At 47.7% G+C, this 20,987-nt stretch overlaps 1 protein-coding gene and 1 long non-coding RNA gene across 20 annotated transcripts in view; one reads left to right on the top strand and one right to left on the bottom strand.

Annotated features, from left to right (window-relative positions):
- TNXB (tenascin XB) overlaps nucleotides 1-20,987 on the bottom strand; it is a 119,118-nt gene that overhangs the window by 47,273 nt on the left and 50,858 nt on the right. For 10 of the 19 annotated variants that reach the window (XM_081181696.1, XM_081181683.1, XM_081181701.1 and 7 more), the window contains 10 exons: nucleotides 20,397-20,729; nucleotides 17,948-18,229; nucleotides 10,575-10,883; nucleotides 9,693-9,992; nucleotides 8,476-8,763; nucleotides 7,888-8,175; nucleotides 6,600-6,884; nucleotides 5,157-5,468; nucleotides 3,382-3,693; nucleotides 803-1,114 (listed from right to left, as the gene is read on the bottom strand). In XM_081181696.1, coding sequence (XP_081037822.1) covers nucleotides 803-1,114; nucleotides 3,382-3,693; nucleotides 5,157-5,468; nucleotides 6,600-6,884; nucleotides 7,888-8,175; nucleotides 8,476-8,763; nucleotides 9,693-9,992; nucleotides 10,575-10,883; nucleotides 17,948-18,229; nucleotides 20,397-20,729 — 3,021 coding nt within the window. Of the gene's footprint in view, nucleotides 1-802; nucleotides 1,115-3,381; nucleotides 3,694-5,156; nucleotides 5,469-6,599; nucleotides 6,885-7,887; nucleotides 8,176-8,461; nucleotides 8,764-9,692; nucleotides 9,993-10,574; nucleotides 10,884-17,947; nucleotides 18,230-20,396; nucleotides 20,730-20,987 lie in introns of all 19 variants that reach the window. The other 9 variants (XM_081181699.1, XM_081181685.1, XM_081181691.1 and 6 more) reach the window with 7 other exon arrangements.
- On the top strand, nucleotides 18,223-19,976 carry LOC308581405. The gene is made up of 2 exons (XR_014005059.1): nucleotides 18,223-18,552; nucleotides 18,935-19,976. It is a non-coding gene; the product is annotated as an uncharacterized lncRNA (long non-coding RNA).

The raw sequence follows: 20,987 nt of genomic DNA, 5'->3' as shown, positions 1-20,987 counted from the left end.
AAATTCAGCTGCAGATATCTTATACCATGGGAGACTGAGGCCCTTTAAGAGTCATGTTTTCCCTGCTAAAAGAAACATGGGATTTCTGGTTTGTTAAAGGAGATGAGAATCGTTAGGAGACTTTTAGCAAACTAGAGTATATGTTGGTCCCATTGCAATTTCAAATTACCTGCAATCCTTTTACCTGGGCCCATTTAAACTTGCCATAAATGGAGAGCAAATGGGCTGAGTCACTGGTGATGTCAAACAGGGCTGTGAAAGTGGTTCGTGACGGAGAGGGAGAAGGAACTTTCAGCTCAATGTTAAGATAGATGTAAAATGTATGTACAGTCATACCTTGGAATCCGTTCTGGAAGTCATTTCGACTTCCGAAATGTTTGACTTCCAAAATGCAGCTTCTGATTGGCTGCAGAAAGCTCCTGCAGCCAATCAGAAGCCTCATCAGACGTTCAGCTTCCAAAAGAATGTTCAAAAACCAGAACACTGGCTTCCGGTTTTCAATCGTTCGGGAGCTGGAACGTTCGACTTCCAAGGCGTTCGGGAACTGAGGTATAGACTGTATCTGCCTGTGGACTGGGCTATCACTTGAGCAGAAAGGTTTTTCTCTCCTCCCCCCACCCAAGAAAGGCCCTTCAGGTGTAGAGCTCAAAAGGTATGCCTGAAAGAGAACAGAAATTCATAGGCTGAGGTGCATCTTCTTCCGATGCTGCAGATGCGCCCTGAGGAAGAAAGGAGAAAAGCGTGTCCGGGGTGGGGGAGGGGAAAGACCACAGCCCAGTCAGCCAGTTCATCCGCTGCTGACCTGTGACAGCCTCCACTGGCAGGGGGCCATAGCGCTTGCCGCGGTAAAGTCCGTAGAGATTAAAGGTGTATCTGTGGGAGGGCTCCAGGTTGGGGACAGTGAGCGTGCGGGAAGCCCCATCCACAGGCAACGCCTGTGGCCTCCCATCTGCGTCTTCGTACTCCACTAGAAAGGAGTCAAAATTCCCAGTTGGGACGGTCCAGGAGAGACGGGCTGAGTCACTGGTGATGTCAGAAACAGACAGCTGGTCTAGGCTGAGCTGAACGATGGTGACCTTTTCTGTGGTGGCCTTTGGTGGTGTTCCTACAGCAGCTAAAACAGAGAGAAAGTGTAACCCTATAGCGTTGGGACAAGACATAGGGCAGGGGTGGGGGACTCTGTTAACAGCCTGAGGGATGCATTCCCTTCAGGTCAACCTCTGAAAGTCCCCAGGCCAATGGTGGGTGTGGCTAGAGGCAAAAGGAGGTGGAGCAATGGATGTCAATGTTGCCTTTGTAAAGTAGGCTATTTTCTGCATACAGTCAGATATGTCTCTTTATCCCCCCACCCAAGCAAGCAAGAGCAATATCAGAGTCCAAGGACACATTCCAAGTCAGGCCAAAAGACTTGGGTGCAAAGCAAGGCTTGTGAGGGGTGTGTTCAGTGGATCATTCCAAGGGCCAGACTGAGATGCCTGGAAGGCTACTTATGGCTCCCAGGCCAAATGAGGTTCCCTAACCCATAGAGAGCTAAACTACCGTATTTTTCGCCCCATAAGACACACTTTTCCCCCTCCAAAAATGAAGGGGAAATCGGGGTGCGTCTTATGGGGCGAATGCCTGCAAGCCTCGCGCGCCCGGCAGGAGGTCCCACTGGGTGCGCGAGGCTTGGGGCAGCAGCCTGTCGCCCGAAGCACGGGGAGCCCTCGGGAGGGCTCCCCCTGCTTCGGGCGAGTGTCTGCAAGCCTCGCGCACCCGGCAGGAGGTCGGACCGGGTGCGCGAGGCTTGGGGCGGCAGCCTGTCGCCCGAAGCACGGGGAGCCCTCGGGAGGGCTCCCCCTGCTTCGGGCGAGTGTCTGCAAGCCTCGCGCACCCGGCAGGAGGTCGGACCGGGTGCGCGAGGCTTGGGGCGGCAGCCTGTCGCCCGAAGCACGGGGAGCCCTCGGGAGGGCTCCCCCTGCTTCGGGCGAGAGTCTGCAAGCCTCGCGCACCCGGCAGGAGGTCCCACCGGGTGCGCGAGGCTTGGGGCGGCAGCCTGTGCTTCTAGGTGCACGCAAGCAGTCCGCTAGCCTTGGGAGAGCCACGCGGCTCTCCCAAGGCTAGCGGACTGCTTGCGCGCACCTATAAGCTTGGGGCGCGCTGAGCTCAGCATGCCCCAAGCTCCTGGTGTAGCGCAGCGATCCGCTAGCCCTGGGAGAGCCCTGCGGCTCTGCCAGGGCTAGCGGACTGCTTGCCGGCACGCAGAAGCTTGGGGCGCGCTGAGCTCAGCACGCTCCAAGCTCCTGGTGTAGCGCAGCGATCCGCTAGCCCTGGGAGAGCCCCGCGGCTCTCCCAAGACTAGCGGACTGCTTGCGCGCATGCAGAAGCTTGGGGCGCGCTGAGCTCCGCACGCCCCAAGCTCCTGGTGTAGCGCAGCGCACCTGGGGGGGAAATAATTTTTTTCCCCTTTATTTCCCCCCCAAAAAACTAGGTGCGTCTTATGGGCCGGTGCGTCTTATGGGGCGAAAAATACGGTATATGTGAAAGGGGCATTGCATGCTAGTAGGCATAGACAAAGCAGTCAGCTTTGGTTTGTCACAATTTCTCCATTTTATAGTTTTGGGTTCACATTCATGTGCATAGCCAGGATGTTTGTTGGGGGGGGGGCAAGACTTTTATTAGGGGGGCAGAAGTGATGGTCAATATGTCTATTGTTTTACTTGATCTGGGGGGCAGCTGCCCCCCCTTGGCTACGCCTATGTTCAGTTTGTTGCATTTCTGCAGCAGTTTTAAATTGATTTGGGGTTTTTCCGGATTTTTAAAAATAAGAGACTATGAAAATTTAGCTGCAGATATCTTACACCATGGGAGACAGAGGCCCTTTAAGAGCCATGGCTTCCCTGCTAAAAAAATCCTAGGATTTCTGGTTCGTTAAGGGAGATGAGAGTTGTAAGGAGACCCTTAGCAAACCAGACTTTGAAACCTAGAAAGTCTCATAGCCATCTCAAATTTTCAACAATCCTTTTACATAGGCCCCTTCAAACTTGCCATAAGCGGAGGGCAAATGGGCTGAGTCACTGGTGATGTCAAACAGGGCTGTGAAAGTGGTTCACGACGGAGAGGGAGAAGGAAATTTCAGCTCAATGTTAAGATAATTGTAAAAAGTAAGTATCTGCTTGTGGCCAAGCTATCACTTGAGCAGAGAGGTTTTTCTCTCCTCCCGCCACCCCTTCAGGTGTAAAGCTCAAAAAGTATGCCTGAAAGAGAACAGAAATTCACAGGCTGGGATACATGTTTTTCCAATGCTGCAGATGCGCCCTGAGGAAGAAAGGAGAAAAGCCTGTCCGGGGTGGGGGGAGGGGAAAGACCACAGCCCAGTCGGCCAGTTCATCCACTGCTGACCTGTGACAGCCTCCACTGGCAGGGGGCCATAGCGCTTCCCGCGGTAAAGTCCGTAGAGGTTAAAGGTGTATCTGTGAGAGGGCTCCAGGTTGGGGACAGTGAGTGTGCGGGAAGCCCCATCCACGGGCAGCGCCTGTGGCCTCCCATCTGCATCTTCGTACTCCACTAGAAAGGAGTCAAAATTCCCAGTTGGGACAGTCCAGGAGAGACGGGCCGAGTCACTGGTGATGTCAGAAACAGACAGCTGGTCCAGGCTGAGTTGAACAACGGTGACCTTTTCTGTGGTGGCCTTTGGTGGCGTTCCTACAGCAGCTAAAACAGAGAGAAAGTGTAACCCCATAGCAGTGGGACGAGACATAGGGCAGGGGTGGGGGACATTTTTACCAGCCTGAGGATGCATTCCCTTCTCGTCTACCTCTGAAAGTCCCCAGGCCAATGGTGGGTGTGGCTAGAGGCAAAAGGGGGTGGAGCAATGGATGTCAATGTTGCCTTTGTAAAGTAGGCTGTTTTCTGCATGCACTCAGACACATCTCTCTATCACCCAAGCAAGCAAGCAAGCAAGCAAGCAAGCAAGCAAGCAAGCAAGCGCAGTATCAGAGTCCAAGGACACAATCCAAGTCAGGCCAAAAGACTAAAGCAAGGCTTGTGAGGGGTGTGTCCAGCGGATAGTTCTAAGGGGCAGATTGGGATGCCTGGAGGGCCGAATATGGCTCCCAGGCCAAATGAGGCTCCCTAACCCATAGAGAGCTAAATTATATGTAAAAGGGGCTATGCATGCTGGTAGGCATAGACAAAGCAGTCATTTCTGGTTCTTCCCAGCTTCTCCTTTTTCTAGTTTCGGGTTTAGCTTATTGCATTTCTGCCACAGTTTCAACTTTATCTTATTTTTTAAAAGAAAATAAGGCACAATGAAAATTCAGCTGCAAATATGTTACACCGCTGGCGACTGAGGCCCAGTGTCAGAGTCATGGCTTCCCTGCTAAAGGAATCCTGGGATTTTTAGTTTGTTAACGGAGTTTAGAGTTGATAGGAGAAGTTTAACAAGCTAGATTTTCCTGTTCCACAGTTCTCCAGCAATTGTGGCCGGGATGAAGAACCCAATGCCTTCCAGATGTTGTTGGACTACAACTCCTATCATCCCAGGCCATCAACCATGCTGGCTGGGCCTGATGGGACCTGGGGTCCAAAAACATCTGGAGGGTCATAGGATCTCCATCATTAGTCAGAAAAAATCCCCGATCACCTCCTCCATCTTCCTTTTTTAAACAGAGTGGAGGTGTCCAATATTAAACCTGGGACCGTTTACATGCAAAGCAACTGATCTACTGTGTAGCTATGGAATTGTGGAGTGACATGGTGCTGTATATTTAAGGAAGCAAGACTATGCAAGTCCCCATGCCACCTCAAATTTTCTACAATCTGTCTTCACAGGCCCCTTCAAACCTGCCATAAATGTAGTGCAAATGGGGCTGGGAGAATGGTTTGCGACGGAAGGGGAGAAGGAACTTTCAGCTCAATGTTACGATGAATGTAAAAAGTAAGTATCTGCCTGTGGGCCAGGCTATCACTCAAGCAGAGAGGTTTTTCTCTCCTCCCTCCACCCAAGAAAGGCCCTTCAGGTGTAGAGCTCAAAAGGTATGCCTGAAAGAGAATAGAAATTCATAGGCTGAGGTGCATCTTCTTCCAATGTGCCCTGAGGAAGAAAGGACAAAAGTGTGTCCGGGTGGGGGAGAGGAAAGACCACAGCCCAGTCGGCCAGTTCATCCACTGCTGACCTGTGACAGCCTCCACTGACAGAGGGCCATAGCGCTTGCCATGATAAAGTCCGTAGAGGTTAAACGTGTATCTGTGGGAGGGCTCCAGGTTGGGGACAGTGAGCGTGCGGGAAGCCCCATCCACGGGCAGTGCCTGCGGCCTCCCATCTGCGTCTTCGTACTCCACTAGAAAGGAGTCAAAATTCCCAGTTGGGACAGTCCAGGAGAGACGGGCCGAGTCACTGGTGATGTCAGAAATGGACAGCTGGTCTAGGCTGAGCTGAACGACGGTGACCTTTTCTGTGGTGGCCTTTGGTGGCGTTCCTACAGCAGCTAAAACAGAGAGAAATTGTAACCCCATAGCGGTGGGACAAGATGTAGGACAGCAGTGGGGGACTCTGTTACCAGCCTGAGGGATGCATTCTCTTTTGGTCAACCTTCCAAAGTTCCCAGGCCAATAGTGGGTGTGGCTAGATGCAAAAGGGGGTGGAGCCATGAATGTTAATGTTGCCTTTGTAAAGTAGGCTATTTTCTGCATACAGTCAGATATGTCTCTCTATCCCCCACCCAAGCAAGCAAGAGCAATATCAGAGTCCAAGGACACATTCCAAGTCAGGCCAAAAGACTTGGCTGCAAAGCAAGGCTTGTGAGGGGTGTGTCCTGAGGGGAGGTTGTGTGTCCAGCGGACAGTTCCAAGGGCCAGACTGAGATGCCTGGAGGGCCGCATATGGCTCCCAGACCAAATGAGATTCCCCAACCCTGAGTGAGAACTAAACTACTACTACTATTAAAATTTGTATACTGCACTTCACCCATAGATCTCAGGGCAGTTCACAACATAAAAAATATGTTCCCCTAGCACACACATTTTTGGATGTATTACTTGGCTGGAGAACTGCATTGTGAACCCTGGAGAAGTACAAATCTCGAAGAATGGTTGTGTTTGGGTCTGCTTGTTGCTTTGGAGAGTGTGAATTGGGGAGATTTACTGAGAAGTGCAAAATGATTCAATTTGGGTGCTTCTCCTCTCCGCTACACTGACTATGTAACTGTATCTTTGAGGGATGTGCAGAAAGGTACAGATGGATCAACAGCAGTGGGAAAGAGAAGAGTAAAAGACAAATAGGAAAGAGAAGGAACAGATACAATGTCTGGAAGAGGTCCGTGTCAACACAGCTACTGTAAAATCAGGGAGAAAGCAATAGGTTTGACTATTAGGTGGCCACTTCTGACACCGCTGCTGCTTCCTGAGGAAAGAAGGAAATTAATAAGGAGGGTGGGAATTCTGAAACACCTCCAGGCAAGGAGGCACATGAAGAAGGGCCTCAGATGATGGTCACAGGAACCAGGTTGGTTTGGACAGTCCCTGAGAGAACCCCACGTGGGCTCAGCCACTATCTTTGCATGAAATGACACAGAAAATAGATCCTGGGAAAGGGCCCCAGATCATCAAGTGAAGCTGACCTGTGGTGGCATCTGTGGAGATGGGGCCGTGGCGCTTGCGGCCAGTGAGTCCGTAAAGGTTGAACTTGTATCTGCGGGAAGGAACCAGATTGGGGACGATGGTCTCGCGGAAGGCTCCCTCCACTGGGATTGCCTGAGGTTTGCCCTTGGCATCCTTGTACTGGATCAGGAAAGAGTCAAAATTCCCTGTGGGGACAGTCCAGGAGAGACGGACGGAATCGCTGGTGGCATCAGAAGCAGAGAGCTCCCCCAGGCTGGGAGGAGTTGGCTGTTCCTGTGATGATGCTGGAGGAACAGAAAGAAGTAGATGCTGCTGAACAAATGCTCTCCTGGGTGGGCAGTTTAGAAGATAAACGAACTGAGGAGGGCGCATATTATAGAAGTTCATAAGAATGTGGAGGAAATGGTTAGAGAACTTTTTCTCATTGTCACAAAGGGATAGTCAAATCTGTCATGCTCTGTATTTTGTATATTTGCATTTTGATGTTTTGAGTGTTTGTTGTAAACTGCTTTTGGCACAGCTCATTGTGGGAAAGCATTATATACTATAAGTAAACTTAAGCAAGCAATCACTAAATCAATCAACCTTGCATTACTCAAACTTCCAGTGTTGTTTTAAGTCACATTTCTCCTGTCAATGTTTCTTCATTCTGACTCCCATGCTGTGGCCACTGGTGCTGTGCAACCTGCCTTCTGTTCCCCTAACTTCCCTGCCCTGACTTCATGAACATCCAGGATTGTGATGAGGGAACTATCAATTCTCCAATGGGGGCTTCGCTCTGATTTCATGTGAATCTAGAATTTTGATGTGGCACTATAAATCCCACAAAGGGAGCTGTGAAATGATAGCCTGGCAACTTTATCTATACAGGAAGATGTAATATATGCATTTATATGCAATCTTTAGTATATTCATTTTTGTACACATTACTCACCTGGAGAACTGTATTACAAGATTTAGGAGAAACACAAATTTCGAAAGACGAATGTGTTTCAGTTTGTGTATTGGTTTGGAAAAAGTGAATTGGTTGGATTTACCAATAAATGCAAAATGTTTCAGTTTTCTCCCTAGTCCCTACTCAGAACATACAAAGATTGCTCCTCTCACCCACTACCACGCTGATTGAGTAACTGTATCCTGAGAGGAGTCCCTTGGAACCAAGGACTATGAAATCACTGGGAAAGCAATAAATGTGAGTGTTTGGCAGCCACTTCTGACACCGCTGTTGCCCTCTGAGAAAACAAGAGAACTAAAATACATCCAGCCCAAATGACTCTTGCTGCTGACCTGTGGTGGCATCTGTGGAGATGGGGCCGAGGCGTTTGCGGCCAGTGAGTCCGTAAAGGTTGAACTTGTATCTGCGGGAAGGAACCAGATTGGGGACGATGGTCTCACGGAAAGCTCCCTCCACTGGAATCGCCTGAGGTTTGCCTTCAGCGTCCTTGTACTGGATCAGAAAAGAGTCAAAGTTCCCCGTGGGGACAGTCCAGGAGAGACGGACGGAATTGCTAGTGGCATCAGAAGCGGAGAGCTCCCCCAGGCTGGGAGCATTTGAGGGCTCCTTTGGAGGCGATGCTGGGGAACCAGATAGTAGTAGAGAGAGAAATCATTTGATCTACCAGGGTGGTTCTCAGGAGCATAAGAAGCTAGCTTATACTGAGTTGGACTATTGGTCCATCTATTTCAGTAGTATCCAGACTGCCTGCTAGCAGCTCTCCAGGGTTTGAGGCAAGAAACCTCTCTCAGCCCTATCTGGAGGTGTTGGAGACTGAATCTGGGACCTTCAGCATACACAGCAGCAGATATACCTCTAAGCTATACCAATGGCTATGTATTATGGCTGGCAAAAGGTCTTTAGAACCTCCCCTTGCTGACCTGTGACTGTGTCAGTAGAAACTGGACCCAGACGCTTGCGACCAGAGACTCCGTAAAGGTTAAACTTGTATCTTCGGGAAGGTACGAGGCTGGAGATGGTGACCTCACGGGAACCTCCGTCCACTGGGAGGGCCTGAGGCTTCCCCTCCGCATCCTTGTACTGGACCAGGAAGGAGTCGAAGCTCCCAGTGGGGACAGTCCAGGAGAGACGGACAGAGTCGGTGGTGACGTCCGAGACTGAGAGCTCTCCCAAGCTGGGCTGAGGAGCAGGCGTTGTTGGTAGTGGGGCTGCGAAACAGAGGAGGAAGAGATGAGAATGTACATCCTAACGGATAGGGGAAGGAAGAGATGAGACGGAGGTAGAAGGCCCTCCTTATGAGCTCTGCAACAGCTGGCTGACCTAGAGATGGGTGTTTCATCTCCAGGTCATGCGTAAACCATGTGACATCTGTCAAATTTAATTAAAAGGCCCTTGGAGAGAAACATCAAAAACAATGATAATAGCTGAAAGAACAACAATTTAAAAAGTTTTAGCTACATTGACTTCCACATCTACCAACCCATGCAAATATCCTCCAAAGCATCCCAAGATCTATAGCTTTCTGGAGATACTGTGATTTCCATTCTAAATATCCCCTACACCTTCGCAGAACCACCAAACCATGGCTCCTTAGTAGCACTGCAATTTGCATGGCTCGTTAGCAGAACAACAGTTCCTGTGTTTCCTTAGTAATGGCTGTGAAATAGGATTGCTGCTCGTTTAATTTTGTCATGGGCAGACATGCACTGTGAAAAAAATCGCAAAATGAATCCACTGCGCTCGTAGCACCACAGAATGAGATGGCGTTCCAAAGTTTCCGGATTCAGATTGTGGCTCCATCATTTTCTGATCTTGCCATCCCAAAAGGAGAAACAGGACGAAAGCTCTGCCAGTTAGAAAAGACATATACAGTGGTACCTCGGGTTAAGTACTTAATTCGTTCCGGAGGTCCGTTCTTAACCTGAAACTGTTCTTAACCTGAAGCACCACTTTAGCTAATGGAGCCTCCCGCTGTTGCCACGCCACCGGAGCACAATTTCTGTTCTCATCCTGAAGCAAAGTTCTTAACCTGAGGCACTATTTCTGGGTTAGTGGAGTCTGTAACCTGAAGTGCATGTAACCTGAAGCGTATGTAACCCGAGGTACCACTGTACGTGTACTGAATGCTTGTGCTAACCTGTGGTGGCATCAGCTGAGACAGGTCCAAGACGCTGGGGCCCAGAGATTCCATAGAGGAAGAATCTGTATCTTTGGGAAGGAACCAAATTAGGAACAATGGCCTCGCGGGAATGTTGGTCTACGGTCAGGGCTTGGTCATTGCCCTCGGGGTCCTTGTACTGGAGAAAGAAGGAGTCAAAGCTGCCAGTGGGGACACTCCATGTGAGACGGACAGAGTTGCTGGTGGCATCCGAGACTAAGAGGTCACCAAGGATAGGTTCCGGTTCAGGCTCAGGTACAGGCTCTTCGTCCCGTGATGCTGTTATGGGGAAGCAAGACGAAATATAATAAAAGGCAGCAGCAGCAGCAGCCCTCAATAGGCCTAGAGATCCACACATAATGTTTCTATGCCTGCTTTCCTGGTCATGGCGGGAAAAGCAGCTGAATATCTAGGACTGCGCTATAAGATGCACCTTGAATGTCAACCCTTGTTCTGGGTGTTTATTTTCGTTTCGCCTGTTGAAAAGGCCACAGGAGTGCTTATGTGGATAGGTGGCACCCATCGTTTCATATAATCCAAGGTCACTGGTTTTTAAAAGAGCACTTTCAGCAAACAAAACTTATGCAGGGCTTCGGAGAAGGTGAAAGCATGTTACAGCACAATCCTAAATGAGTCTTACTCAGAATTCAAGGGGGCTTACACCCAGATAAGTGGGGTAACAGCCACACTTGTCCTCTGATTGTCTAGATGCAAAGACAGATTGAATTCTGTGTACAGTTGCGTCCTGGGTGAAGCAAAAATGAAACATTACGCCCTGGAAAAGGAAATGGGTTAGAGTGGGGGAAAGACGCCACTTCCTGCAAACACAATACTATAGTTCATGGCAGGCCTTCTGCTGACCTGTGGTGACATCTGCCGTGGCTGGGCCGAGACGTTTGTGACCGGAGATGCCGTAGAGATTGAACCTGTATTTGCGGGAAGGAGCCAGGCTAGGGATGGTGACTTCGCGGGAGTCCCCCGCCATGGGCAGCACTTGGGGTCTGCCCTCAGCATCCTTGTACTGGACCAGGAAGGAATCAAATCTCCCAGAGGGGACACTCCAGGAGAGGCGGACAGAACTGCTGGTGATATCTGAGGCGGAGAGTTCTCCCAGGCTGGGTGGAGCTGTCACTTCTCTCTCTGGCTTCTTTTCTGGGGCTGGGACTTTGCCTAGAGAGCAAAGAAGCAAAGAATTTTATTTTTTTTAAGGGAGTGCTGGGACTGAGCTAAGGATGGATCTGCCAGTGTCGATTTTTCTGAGTTTCTCGTTTTTCCAGGTTTTAGTTCAGTTCTCCATATTTCCACATCAACTTGCAAAAAAAAATAATCAGCATTTTTGTGCATTTCACTCCTAATATTCACATTGTTGCATGCAATTTTGCACAAGACATACATCGGAGACATTTTGGTAACAATAGACTAACAAGTCTAATAAATTATTATTATTATTATTATTATTATTATTATTATTATTATTATTATTATTATTACTTTTAAAGCAATCTCCTCAAGGTGATTTCCGTATAAGAAAATTAAAAAACAGTTAAATACACAAATACAGCAAATAAATTTAAAACAAGACAAAAACCCTAACAGTGGTATAGACCAGGCATGTCCAAAAGCTAGATTGTGATCTACTGGTAGATCACTGGACGTCTGTGGTAGATCATCGGCTCCCCCCAAAGAAGCTGAACAACTGTGGCTCCCCTAAAAAAAGCTCAACATTTTACCTCCTGCCTGGAAAAATCTCAACAACTTTGACCCGAACCCCAAAAAAGGGGGTAGATCACTGCCAGTTTCTAACTCTGTGAGTATATTGCAGTCTCTTGGGAGTTGGCCACCCCTGGTATAGACTATTTATCCATCTAGGAAAGGCTGTCGGAACAAAGATGTTGTTTAATGTCTTCAGTTGTTTATGGAAAATGTTGATGGGGCACCTGTCATATGCTATTCCACTGAAAAAGGGCAGTTGCACTAGAAGCCCTGCTCCAAGTTACTGAGTGGTTGTTGTTGTGATAAATTGCAAGCAATATCCCCTTGAATCATAGAATCATAGAGTTGGAGGTGACCACTAGGATCACCTAGTCCAACCCCCTGCGATGCAGAAATCTTTTGCTCAACATGGGGCTCAGACCCACGACCCTGAAATTAAGTGTCTCGTGCTCTACCAACTGAGCTATCCCACAGGGCTAAATCAATGCATTTTATATGTTATTCCCATCTTTGTTCACACTTGGCCTGGTATACTATTCTTTTTGGACACATGATTTGGAGAACTGCGTCACAAAATTCAGAGAAGTGCATATTTTGAAAGATAGTTGTGCTTCAGTTTGTATATATAAGTCAGAATTAGTTGCGCAAAATGTGACGTGAACCATATTTCTCTCTCCTCCCCCCCTATCCAAAAATAGCTGTGCTATTTTTTATAATGGTTTATACATTATGTATTTGCGGATATTTATTTTGTGTGTTAATAGAAGTGTAGCAAATAAGACCAAAAGGAGGATGAGCAGAGCTATGCTGAAAGATAACCAGCGCAGTAAAGTTTGTCAGGGTGGGACTAGGAAGAACTGGGCCAGAGCTGTAGAGAAACGGTGATTAAAGCAAAATTTTGTGAAGTTTGCCGACTTATTCAAGAAGAAGCAACTCTGGGAAATTGTACACGATAGGAACATTATCTTATCTCCTCAGCAAATTTTCCTTATGCTTGGCAGAAAAATCCAATGATATAAGAAAGCAGAACCTCATACCCCAAACCCCATCCTTTCGTATGAATCAGACCCTCCAAGTGTCCGTATTTTGCAGGGACAGCCCTGGAGCTACAAAAGCTGTCCTGGTTTCTGATTTGATCCCAGAATGTCCCGTTTTCCTTTAGGATGTCCCTAATTTCATCAGAATAATGTTGGAGGCTATGGTAGGATGACCCTATTTTCATTGGAAATGTTGGAGGGTATGGAGTTATCTGATCCCGAGCCATCTGAAGGCAGCTCTCCACACAGAAGTTTAATGTTTAATTATGTTTTTTATATATGTTAGAAGCTGCCTGGTGTAACTGGGGCAACCCAGTGAGATGGGTGGGGTTTAAATAGTAACATTGTTGTTATAGAATAGGACACCCCTATTTTCATTGGGAAAATGTTGGAGGGCATGATGAATTTTGTGAGGAGGAAACTGTCTTTAGAGTTTGGATATAGACAGAAAGTTGGAGAGCTGAGCTCAGATGATGATGGTGAAAATTTATTATTTATATGCCGCTCATCTGGCTGGGTTGCCCCAGCCACTTTGGGGAGGCTTCCAACAAATTTAAAATATTAAGCACAGTAAAAAAACCAAACATTAAAAACTTCCCTATACAGGGCTGCCTTCAGATGTCTTCTAAAAGTCAGATAGTATTTCCTTGACATCTGACACTCCCAGGGCCACAAATGTTGGATTCAGACCACAGGCCTGACCTGAAAGGGGTTTCTGTTACCCCAGTGTAATAACTTTGAGTCATAAAAATTCCATTCCTGCCTTTTGGTCAGAGCTTCTTCACAGATACAGCTGTATTCTGCTGCCCACACCCTTGGGCCTAGAAGAGGTACTTTGTCCTCAGCTTACTTTTCCTTTGGCCAAACCATTTTGCCAACTCATCAGCGCCATGTTTACTTGGGAGTAAATCCCATGGAACTCAGTAGGGCTTACTATAGATTAGGCATACATGGGACATGGACAATTTCTCTCTCATTCCTCCCTCCTCCTGGATATATATATTTTTTTAAAGCAACACCATGATGGGATAGTTTTTAAACCTTTGGGCCTGCTTTCAAGTAAAACATCTCTGGGCTTTTACAAGACATTTCTATCTGGAAAAGGAAACAAAGAAATCTAAATGCAACTAAAGTCTCCCTGTGCATTTCAGGTTCAAAACCAGGACTGACTGGAACGGCACAGTTTGACTTTGTGTTTCTAACACGCCTGGCTTCTATCACTGTCCTTTTTGGGGAGGCGTATGATTAACACAGCACCTATTGACTAAAATAAGCTATTGAGGGAAATGATCCGCCCACCCTGTAAAAATGTGTACTGGTTCTATAAGACTGAGCGGCAACAGAGGCAGCCATTTTGATGGTGGCAGCCATTTTGAATTTCCTGAAATCCAATAAACACTCCAGGGCAGGGAATGAAATGGAAATGAAATGGCATTCTCTCGCTCTCTCTCAATGGTTGGATATTCAAGGAGAAAGTGCTTCCTTCCACAGGGCAGAGTTAAACAGTGGCATTTGCTACCACAGGGTATAGCAGTGGCCGCCAACCTGGACGGCTTTAAAGAGGGGATTAGACAGATTCATGGAAAACAAAAATATCAGGACCTATTTGTCATATTGGCTACATGCTGTCTCTAAAATCAAAAGTGGTACATCTCTGAATGCATAGGTGCCAACCCCCTGGGTGCCTGAGCACCCACAAAATTCCCCATGTGAGGCATCAGGCATAAGCCTGCATTTTATTAATGTTTGATCAGGACTTGTATATTAAAGAGAGGGCTTAGATTTTCAAAAGTTTCATGCCAGGCAGACCAGCTGCTTAAGAAAACACTGGCAATGTTTTCCTCCTAGACAAGGGGGCCCCTTGATTTATAGCAGAAAACAATTCTCAAAGTCGTAAAAGCTGGAATTACAGACTGAGTAAGGACACTGACCCTACATGTTACAGAAGATAAAAAAGGGCAGAGATAAACATAATTAGGAATGAGTAAATAGTAAAATAATACCAATGTGCCTCCCAGTAAAATGAGCTAGATCTTCTTTCTAAGGTTAAAGACCAAATGGAGAAAGAGAGCAATTTTTGGGAAGTCTTTTTAAAGCTGTTTCTTTCTTAAACTGAGAGAGTTAGAGGGCAATAAATGTTGGGAAAAGCAGCTGGCTGAAGGGGGGGTGTTAAACTGAAGAGGCTTCTTTTAAAGCGGTTTTTTACTGTGTTCCTTTTTTTACTGAGTTCCCTTTTCTACTTTACAAAGACCTTATTCCTTTTAAGAGGCTACCTGTGTTGTGTATTAAGTGTATTGGCATAGATGTAATTATGCAAAGGATTTAACAAATGCTAAATTCTTATTTCATATAATTGTAAGAGTTGTATTTATCCTGAAATTAAGTCAGCCACCAGTCTAGCCCCCCTGCCAGACAGGAAGACGCCATCCGAGCTGTCCTGATATATAAGCTGTCAGACATTTGTTTAGAAACCTTCAAATGAAGGAGATCTTTCAATGTTGATGTGAAACTCAAGATCCTTGACATATGTTTAAGATAAAAATTTAAGATTAACCATTTGTTTTAGAAGGCAATAGGGCAAGGAGGGCAAGAGGTGAGCTGGTAATTAAGATTCCTTGTTGAGACACATGTAAGATATATTACTACTTATTTGTCATTTATAGATGTAACAATATATAGCTCTTTGTGTTCCATATAAGGACAGGAGGATATGGGTGTATCTTTTAGGATTGGTTATAGCAATCAGCCAATAGGAAATCCAACCAGGCTGATTGGACAGAGGCAGCCAAAGGAGGAGCAAAGGGGGCTGGATTAAGGGAATATAAGTGCTGGCCATAATGGCAGGAGGCAGGCCAGAGCTTGGTAACCATATACCACTGTGCCTCTCATTTATTTGTCTGACAAATAAATAATTATTTTAATTTCTCTATTGCTGCGTTGAATATTTCATTCCAGCTAAGCGTTAACCACAAGCAGGGTGCTACACATGAATTTGGCTGGGCACCCACAAATTTCAGTGCCAGGGCCATGCATGCTGCATAGCACCCATGGCCTGATCCAGCAGACAGGCTCTTACATTCTTAATCCTGTGCTCAGTACCACATATTAGGTGTCTGTGTTTCTGCAGAATTACGGACCTGGATAAAGTTAGGAAGGCCTGGAAATTACATGAGCATTTCAAAAGCAGCAGAGATTCCAGCAGATTAGGCTGCCTTGAATTAACGTCTGCACGTTTTGCAAATCTGAGACAGGGCGGAACTCAGGCTCCGAATATTACTTCTGAAAATTTAGAAATGTTCACGCTTTCTTTTTTTGACTTCCGGCCATGAAGATCGGTTTATAAAACTGAAGTATTGTCAATTACTTTGTAGATAATAATATGCCAATTCAAATCAGTGGCATAGCGTGGGGGGTGCCAGGGGTGCTGGCTGCACCGGGCGCAACATCTGGGGGGGCGCGAGTCCAAAGGGAAGGGACAAGTTCCTTCCTCCGCCGGGCTCCCCGCCGCCACCGCCAGCCTTGCGCCCTAGCGCGCGCGCGCCCCCCGCCGCCGCTGCGGCTGCGCTCCACTCACTGCTCGCAGGAGGAGCAGCCGCTGCAGCAGCGCCGACGCCGCCACCGATGCCTGGCCGGGCACGGGCAGCCTCCGCACACGGCCGCCATCCCCTCGGCCCAGTCACAGGCGATGGCTGCTTCTGCCGACTGGGAGGGAGGAGAGCTCCGAGGGGCCTCGCTGCGCCCTGCGCTCCCCAAAACCCTCCGAGAGGAAGCCGGCGGGCGGGCGAGGGTCTCCCGGCAGAAGGGGGCGCCGCTGGCTCCGGCTCTCAGCGCAAGTCTCAGGCGAGGGGGGGGGCGAGGACGGAGCACGGCTGGAAGCCCCTGGACCCGGCCGGGAGGAGGAGAGGCGCTCGCCAAGCCCGGATCTGGAGCTCCACCTACAGCCCTGTCGCGTATTTCACGCGGCGTTTTCAGCGAAACACTAAGAGTTCCAGGTTTTTCAGTGCAGTCCTTTTTAATGTGAGCTATATACAGGCATTTACAAATGAAACAGTCCAAGCAGAGTACTTACAAACGAATACTCTCCACCACAGCACCACCACACTACAGCACAACCACCACACCCCGTTAAACAGGCTTTCCTTTTTAAAACAGGTTATAGCCAATTACACTAATCACACTCCTGCTGAGTCACTCTGACCCAGCAGAGTATTGCATCATCCTGTTGAAGCCTGCAGACTTATCCAGTATCCTGCGAATCCCAACAAGCCCAAGGAGAGGAGGGGGCGGGGAAGCGCCCGAGGGGAGGGGGCTTCGGCTGCCTCGGCCCGCGGGGGCTCCGCAAATAATAAATTTAATAAATTCCTGCTGAGCCTTTGGGGGGAGGGTCCTTGGCTCCTTCGCTCGCACCCAGCCCCAGTGGCGTAGCATGGGGGGGTGCATGGGGCACTGCACAACATCTGGGGGGCGCTCGCTCGCACTCGAGTGCTAAAATCCATGGGTTAGGGGGCGCAAATTACTTGCCTTGCCCTGGGTGCTGACAACCCACGCTACGCCACTGATTCAAATGCACTTTTAAAAGAAAGAAAAACAGATGGATCCAACGGTCTGCATAACTGGGAACGTTGGAATACGTAATTTGTGGAAGAGAGAAATTTCAGCGCAACAATTTATAATGTACTCATCATCAATCTGATGCAACAAAATTGGCAAGGCATGGTTATAATTGTTGGAAAATCTGCCTCATTTGTTTCTGCACAGAAATAACATTGCCTCTGGTGGGTATCTGGCTTTGACATTTCTTTTTTTTTAAGGTATATAAGCAAATGGGACCTGCAATGAAATGTGGTGTGGAGTGTCCTGGCATGGATTATTCTGGAAGGGGCATGGTTAGCTGGTCAGCCAGCCAGCCAGCCAGCCAGCCAGCCAGCCACCTACTCCCCTTCTGGAATAATCCATTCCCTTCCCTTTCCTACACAGTTTTCTGTTTAACCCCTGCCCAATAGTTAGCATTCCATGGATTGTATCCAACTAAATTCTACTCAGAGTAGACTCACTGAAATCAATAAACCTAGATTAGTTATGTTTCTTAACTTCAATGGTTCAACTCTGAGTATAATTAGCATTAGCTACAAACAAAACTGTTCTCATTGGGCTTTTTTAGAGTTCCTCCATATGCCCCCCCCCCACTAACTTTTTGTGGGGTTACTTCTGCAAACCTTGCCACGTCCCTCTTTTGCATGGATGGCACTGTTTCAGCTGCAAAAGCAACAACACTCATACCTGAAGGGAAGGGTTTATTTAATTTATAAATTTATAAACACCCTGGTGTTCCCCCTGAAGGAGTCCAGGATAGTGATGGCGACTTATTTTTGCAAGCCAATTTGAGTTAGGATTTGCTCAGCATTCCTCCTCCTACCCCAAACTCATTTCAACTCTAAAAATAAAGAAGCATGCCAACCAACATTCTGGAGAGACATCACTCACCTGTAACCATCTCCGTGGAAACAGGGCCATGTCTCTTGCGGCCTACGAGTCCATAAAGGCTGAACTTGTACTTTCGGGAAGGCGCTAGGTCATAGATGGTGACCTCCTGGGATCCTCCGTCCACGGGCAGACTCTTCGGCTTGCCCTCAGCATCTTTATACTGGATCAAAAAGGAGTCAAAGGTCCCCGTGGGGACATCCCAGGACAGGCGGGCAGAGTTCTCTTTGACGTCCGAGACGGAGAGGTGCCCCAAAGTGGGCTTCTCCAGGGCTGGTGCCGGGGCTGAAAAACGAACAAGAGGAGGAGAGGATGACGGCTGCCAAACTCTTAAGAAGAAAAGAAGTAAGCGGATGGGAGAAAATACAACTATCCTAATCCCCAAGTATTTTTATTTTATTTTACCAAGCCTACCCAGAAGAAGTCTACTTTATTTCTGCAGTTTTTAATTCTTGCTGGTTTTAATACTGTTTCGTGTTCTATCTTACACAACCAAGTCTGGTGCCACCTAATGACCAAACTGTATAATGACACTATCCATGAGCCCAGCCAAGAGCAACTTGGCTACAGTCCAGTGCCTCCTCAGGACTGAAGAAGTTTATTTCACAGTAGGTTATCGGTTGCATTCATTAATTCATTGATTTCCAGATTTCTACACCACTATATTTTCAGAAAACTACCCAAGCGGTGTCTGTAGGAGCCAGTGATGGCCGCCAGCTTGAATGGCTTTAAAAGAGGATTAGACAAATTCATGGAGGACAAGGCAATAATAATAATAATGATGATGATGATGATAATTATGATTATTATTTATACCCTGCCCACCTGGCTGGGTTTCCCCAGCCACTCTGGGAGGCTATCAACGGCTATCAACAGCTATTAGCCATGATGGATGTGCTCTGCCTCTCATTGCCTCTCATTGCCTCTGAATGCCAGTTACTGGAAATCGAAGGTAGGCAGAGTGCTGTTGTGTTCATATCTCACTTGCAGGCTTCCCACAGGCATCCGGTTGGCCACTATGAAAAGAGGATGGATGCTGGACTTGATGGGCCTTTGGTCTGATTCAGCTGGCTCATCTTATGTTCTTCAGTACACAGATATAGAATGTACAACACAGATCACAACACAGCACCGAAGCATTAATAATGAGAACTGAAAACTGTAGAAATAAAACAGATCAAGGCTGCATGGAAACAAGGGAGAAATGTGCTAGGAGGAAGGCACACTTGGCAAATCCACACCATGATCAACTCCCGCCCGGGAATCAGTGTCCCCACTGTGGAAGGACGTGTGGATCCAGAATTGGCCTCCACAGCCACTTACGGACTCATTGTTAAAACCGTGTTTATGGAAGACAAACTTACTCGGCCACGAGTGATCGCCGAAGAAGAAGAAGAAGAAGAAGAAGAAGAAGAAGAAGAAGAAGAAGAAGAAGAAGAAATATTGAAAGCACATCATGTCCCCCCAAGAAGCCTGGGGAATGTATAAGGCTGTTGGGAATTATAGCTCTGTGATGGGTATACTATAGTTCCCAGAATACTGGAGGTGTGGAGATGTGCTTTAAAAGTAGGGTGTGTGTGCAGCCTAATTTGGGAAGGAGTTGGAAGGAAAGGGAGATTAACAATATAACACTGAAAGAACACGGGCACGTTGGGGCTTGATTCACTTTGATGGGAAGAGGATTCCAGGAAACTGGTGCCGTAATGCTAAAAGCAGGCGCTCAAGTCACAGCACACCACTGCAAGGGTGTGTGTGGCACCATCCTTCATCACACGCAAGTGATCTCAGGGCAGTTTCCATCATATTAAAAAAATACAAAACCAAAATACAGTATATAAAACGTAACTAATTACTGCAGCAGTATAGAGGCTAATCAACGTGGCAACTCTTGCTAGGAAACCTTCTAGAATGGTTGTGGGGACCACCTTCCCTTACGCCTTAGGATTCAGTGTTGCCCGACCCCCATCCCACACCCAGCAAGCAGCTCATGATAAATAACCGCCAACATCTCAGAATCCTGCAAAATGGAATGGGGGGGGGGGAATGGTGTTTATCACACCAGAACAGAGAAGCGGGCTGCTGAACCCCAAAATATGTGTCTGGAAGAAATATGGGAGTTAGTGAGTTACAAAACTTCCTGGTTTGTGTCAGAAATATTATAAGAGGTGTTATGAAGTCGTCTTTGTGCAGGTTCTGAAACAAAGTAAAGGAGGCCTAGAAAAAAAGAAAGGTGATCAAATATAGCTGGGTAAATGAGGGTTGTGGCTCATGCCTAGAGCATCTCTTCTAAATGGAGAAGGTCCTTGGTTCGCTCCCTTGCATGGCTGGGATTGCCCACTGAAACCCTGGCGAGCTGTTGCAAGTCAGTGTAGGCAATACTGAGCCAGACGGAGCCATGATCTGACTCTGCATATGGCAGCGTCCTCAATTTGGGGAGCCCAGAGCGATGTACCTGTGGATGTCTTTGTAGTTAGAGGAGGATTGTAGCTCCCATCAGGTTTCTCCCCACTTAACTCCAGTTCGTACTCCGTTCTGGGGGTCAAACCCATCACGGTGACGCTCCTCTCTGTCCCCGGTACTCTGATTTCCCCTGGTGGGGCACTGGATTTGGGGTCCCTGTACTGAAGGGAAAAGCTGCGGAAGGAACTGGGTGGGGCCGACCAAGTCACACGGAGACTGTCCGGAGAGATGTCCGTCACAGTCAGGTCCCGCAGTGGCACTTCAGGGCTTTTTGTGGTGAATCTAGGGAAAGTTTGGGTCTTGGCAGCTGAAGGAGATCCTGGAGCTGAAGAAAGAGAGATGTTGGGTGAGAAAATTGCAACCTCTTCTCCTCCTCCCTGGCTTTACTCCAACTAGCATACCTCCCCATTCCCTGGGCATGGAATAAGGGGTGAAAGGCATACTGACTACTGTAATGTACTCTATGGCAGTGGGCTGCCCTTGAAGGCTATGTGATGGCTTTAGCTAGTAAAGAATGTGGCAGTCCATATACTTAGGGCATGGGTCACTGATAGCACATCTCAAGAGGGCTCCAGGCCCTGTG

This window comes from Podarcis bocagei, assembly GCF_964188305.1.
Source record: "Podarcis bocagei genome assembly, chromosome: 2".
Lineage (NCBI taxonomy): Eukaryota > Metazoa > Chordata > Lepidosauria > Squamata > Lacertidae > Podarcis > Podarcis bocagei.
This window is presented reverse-complemented; position numbering and strand designations above follow the sequence as displayed.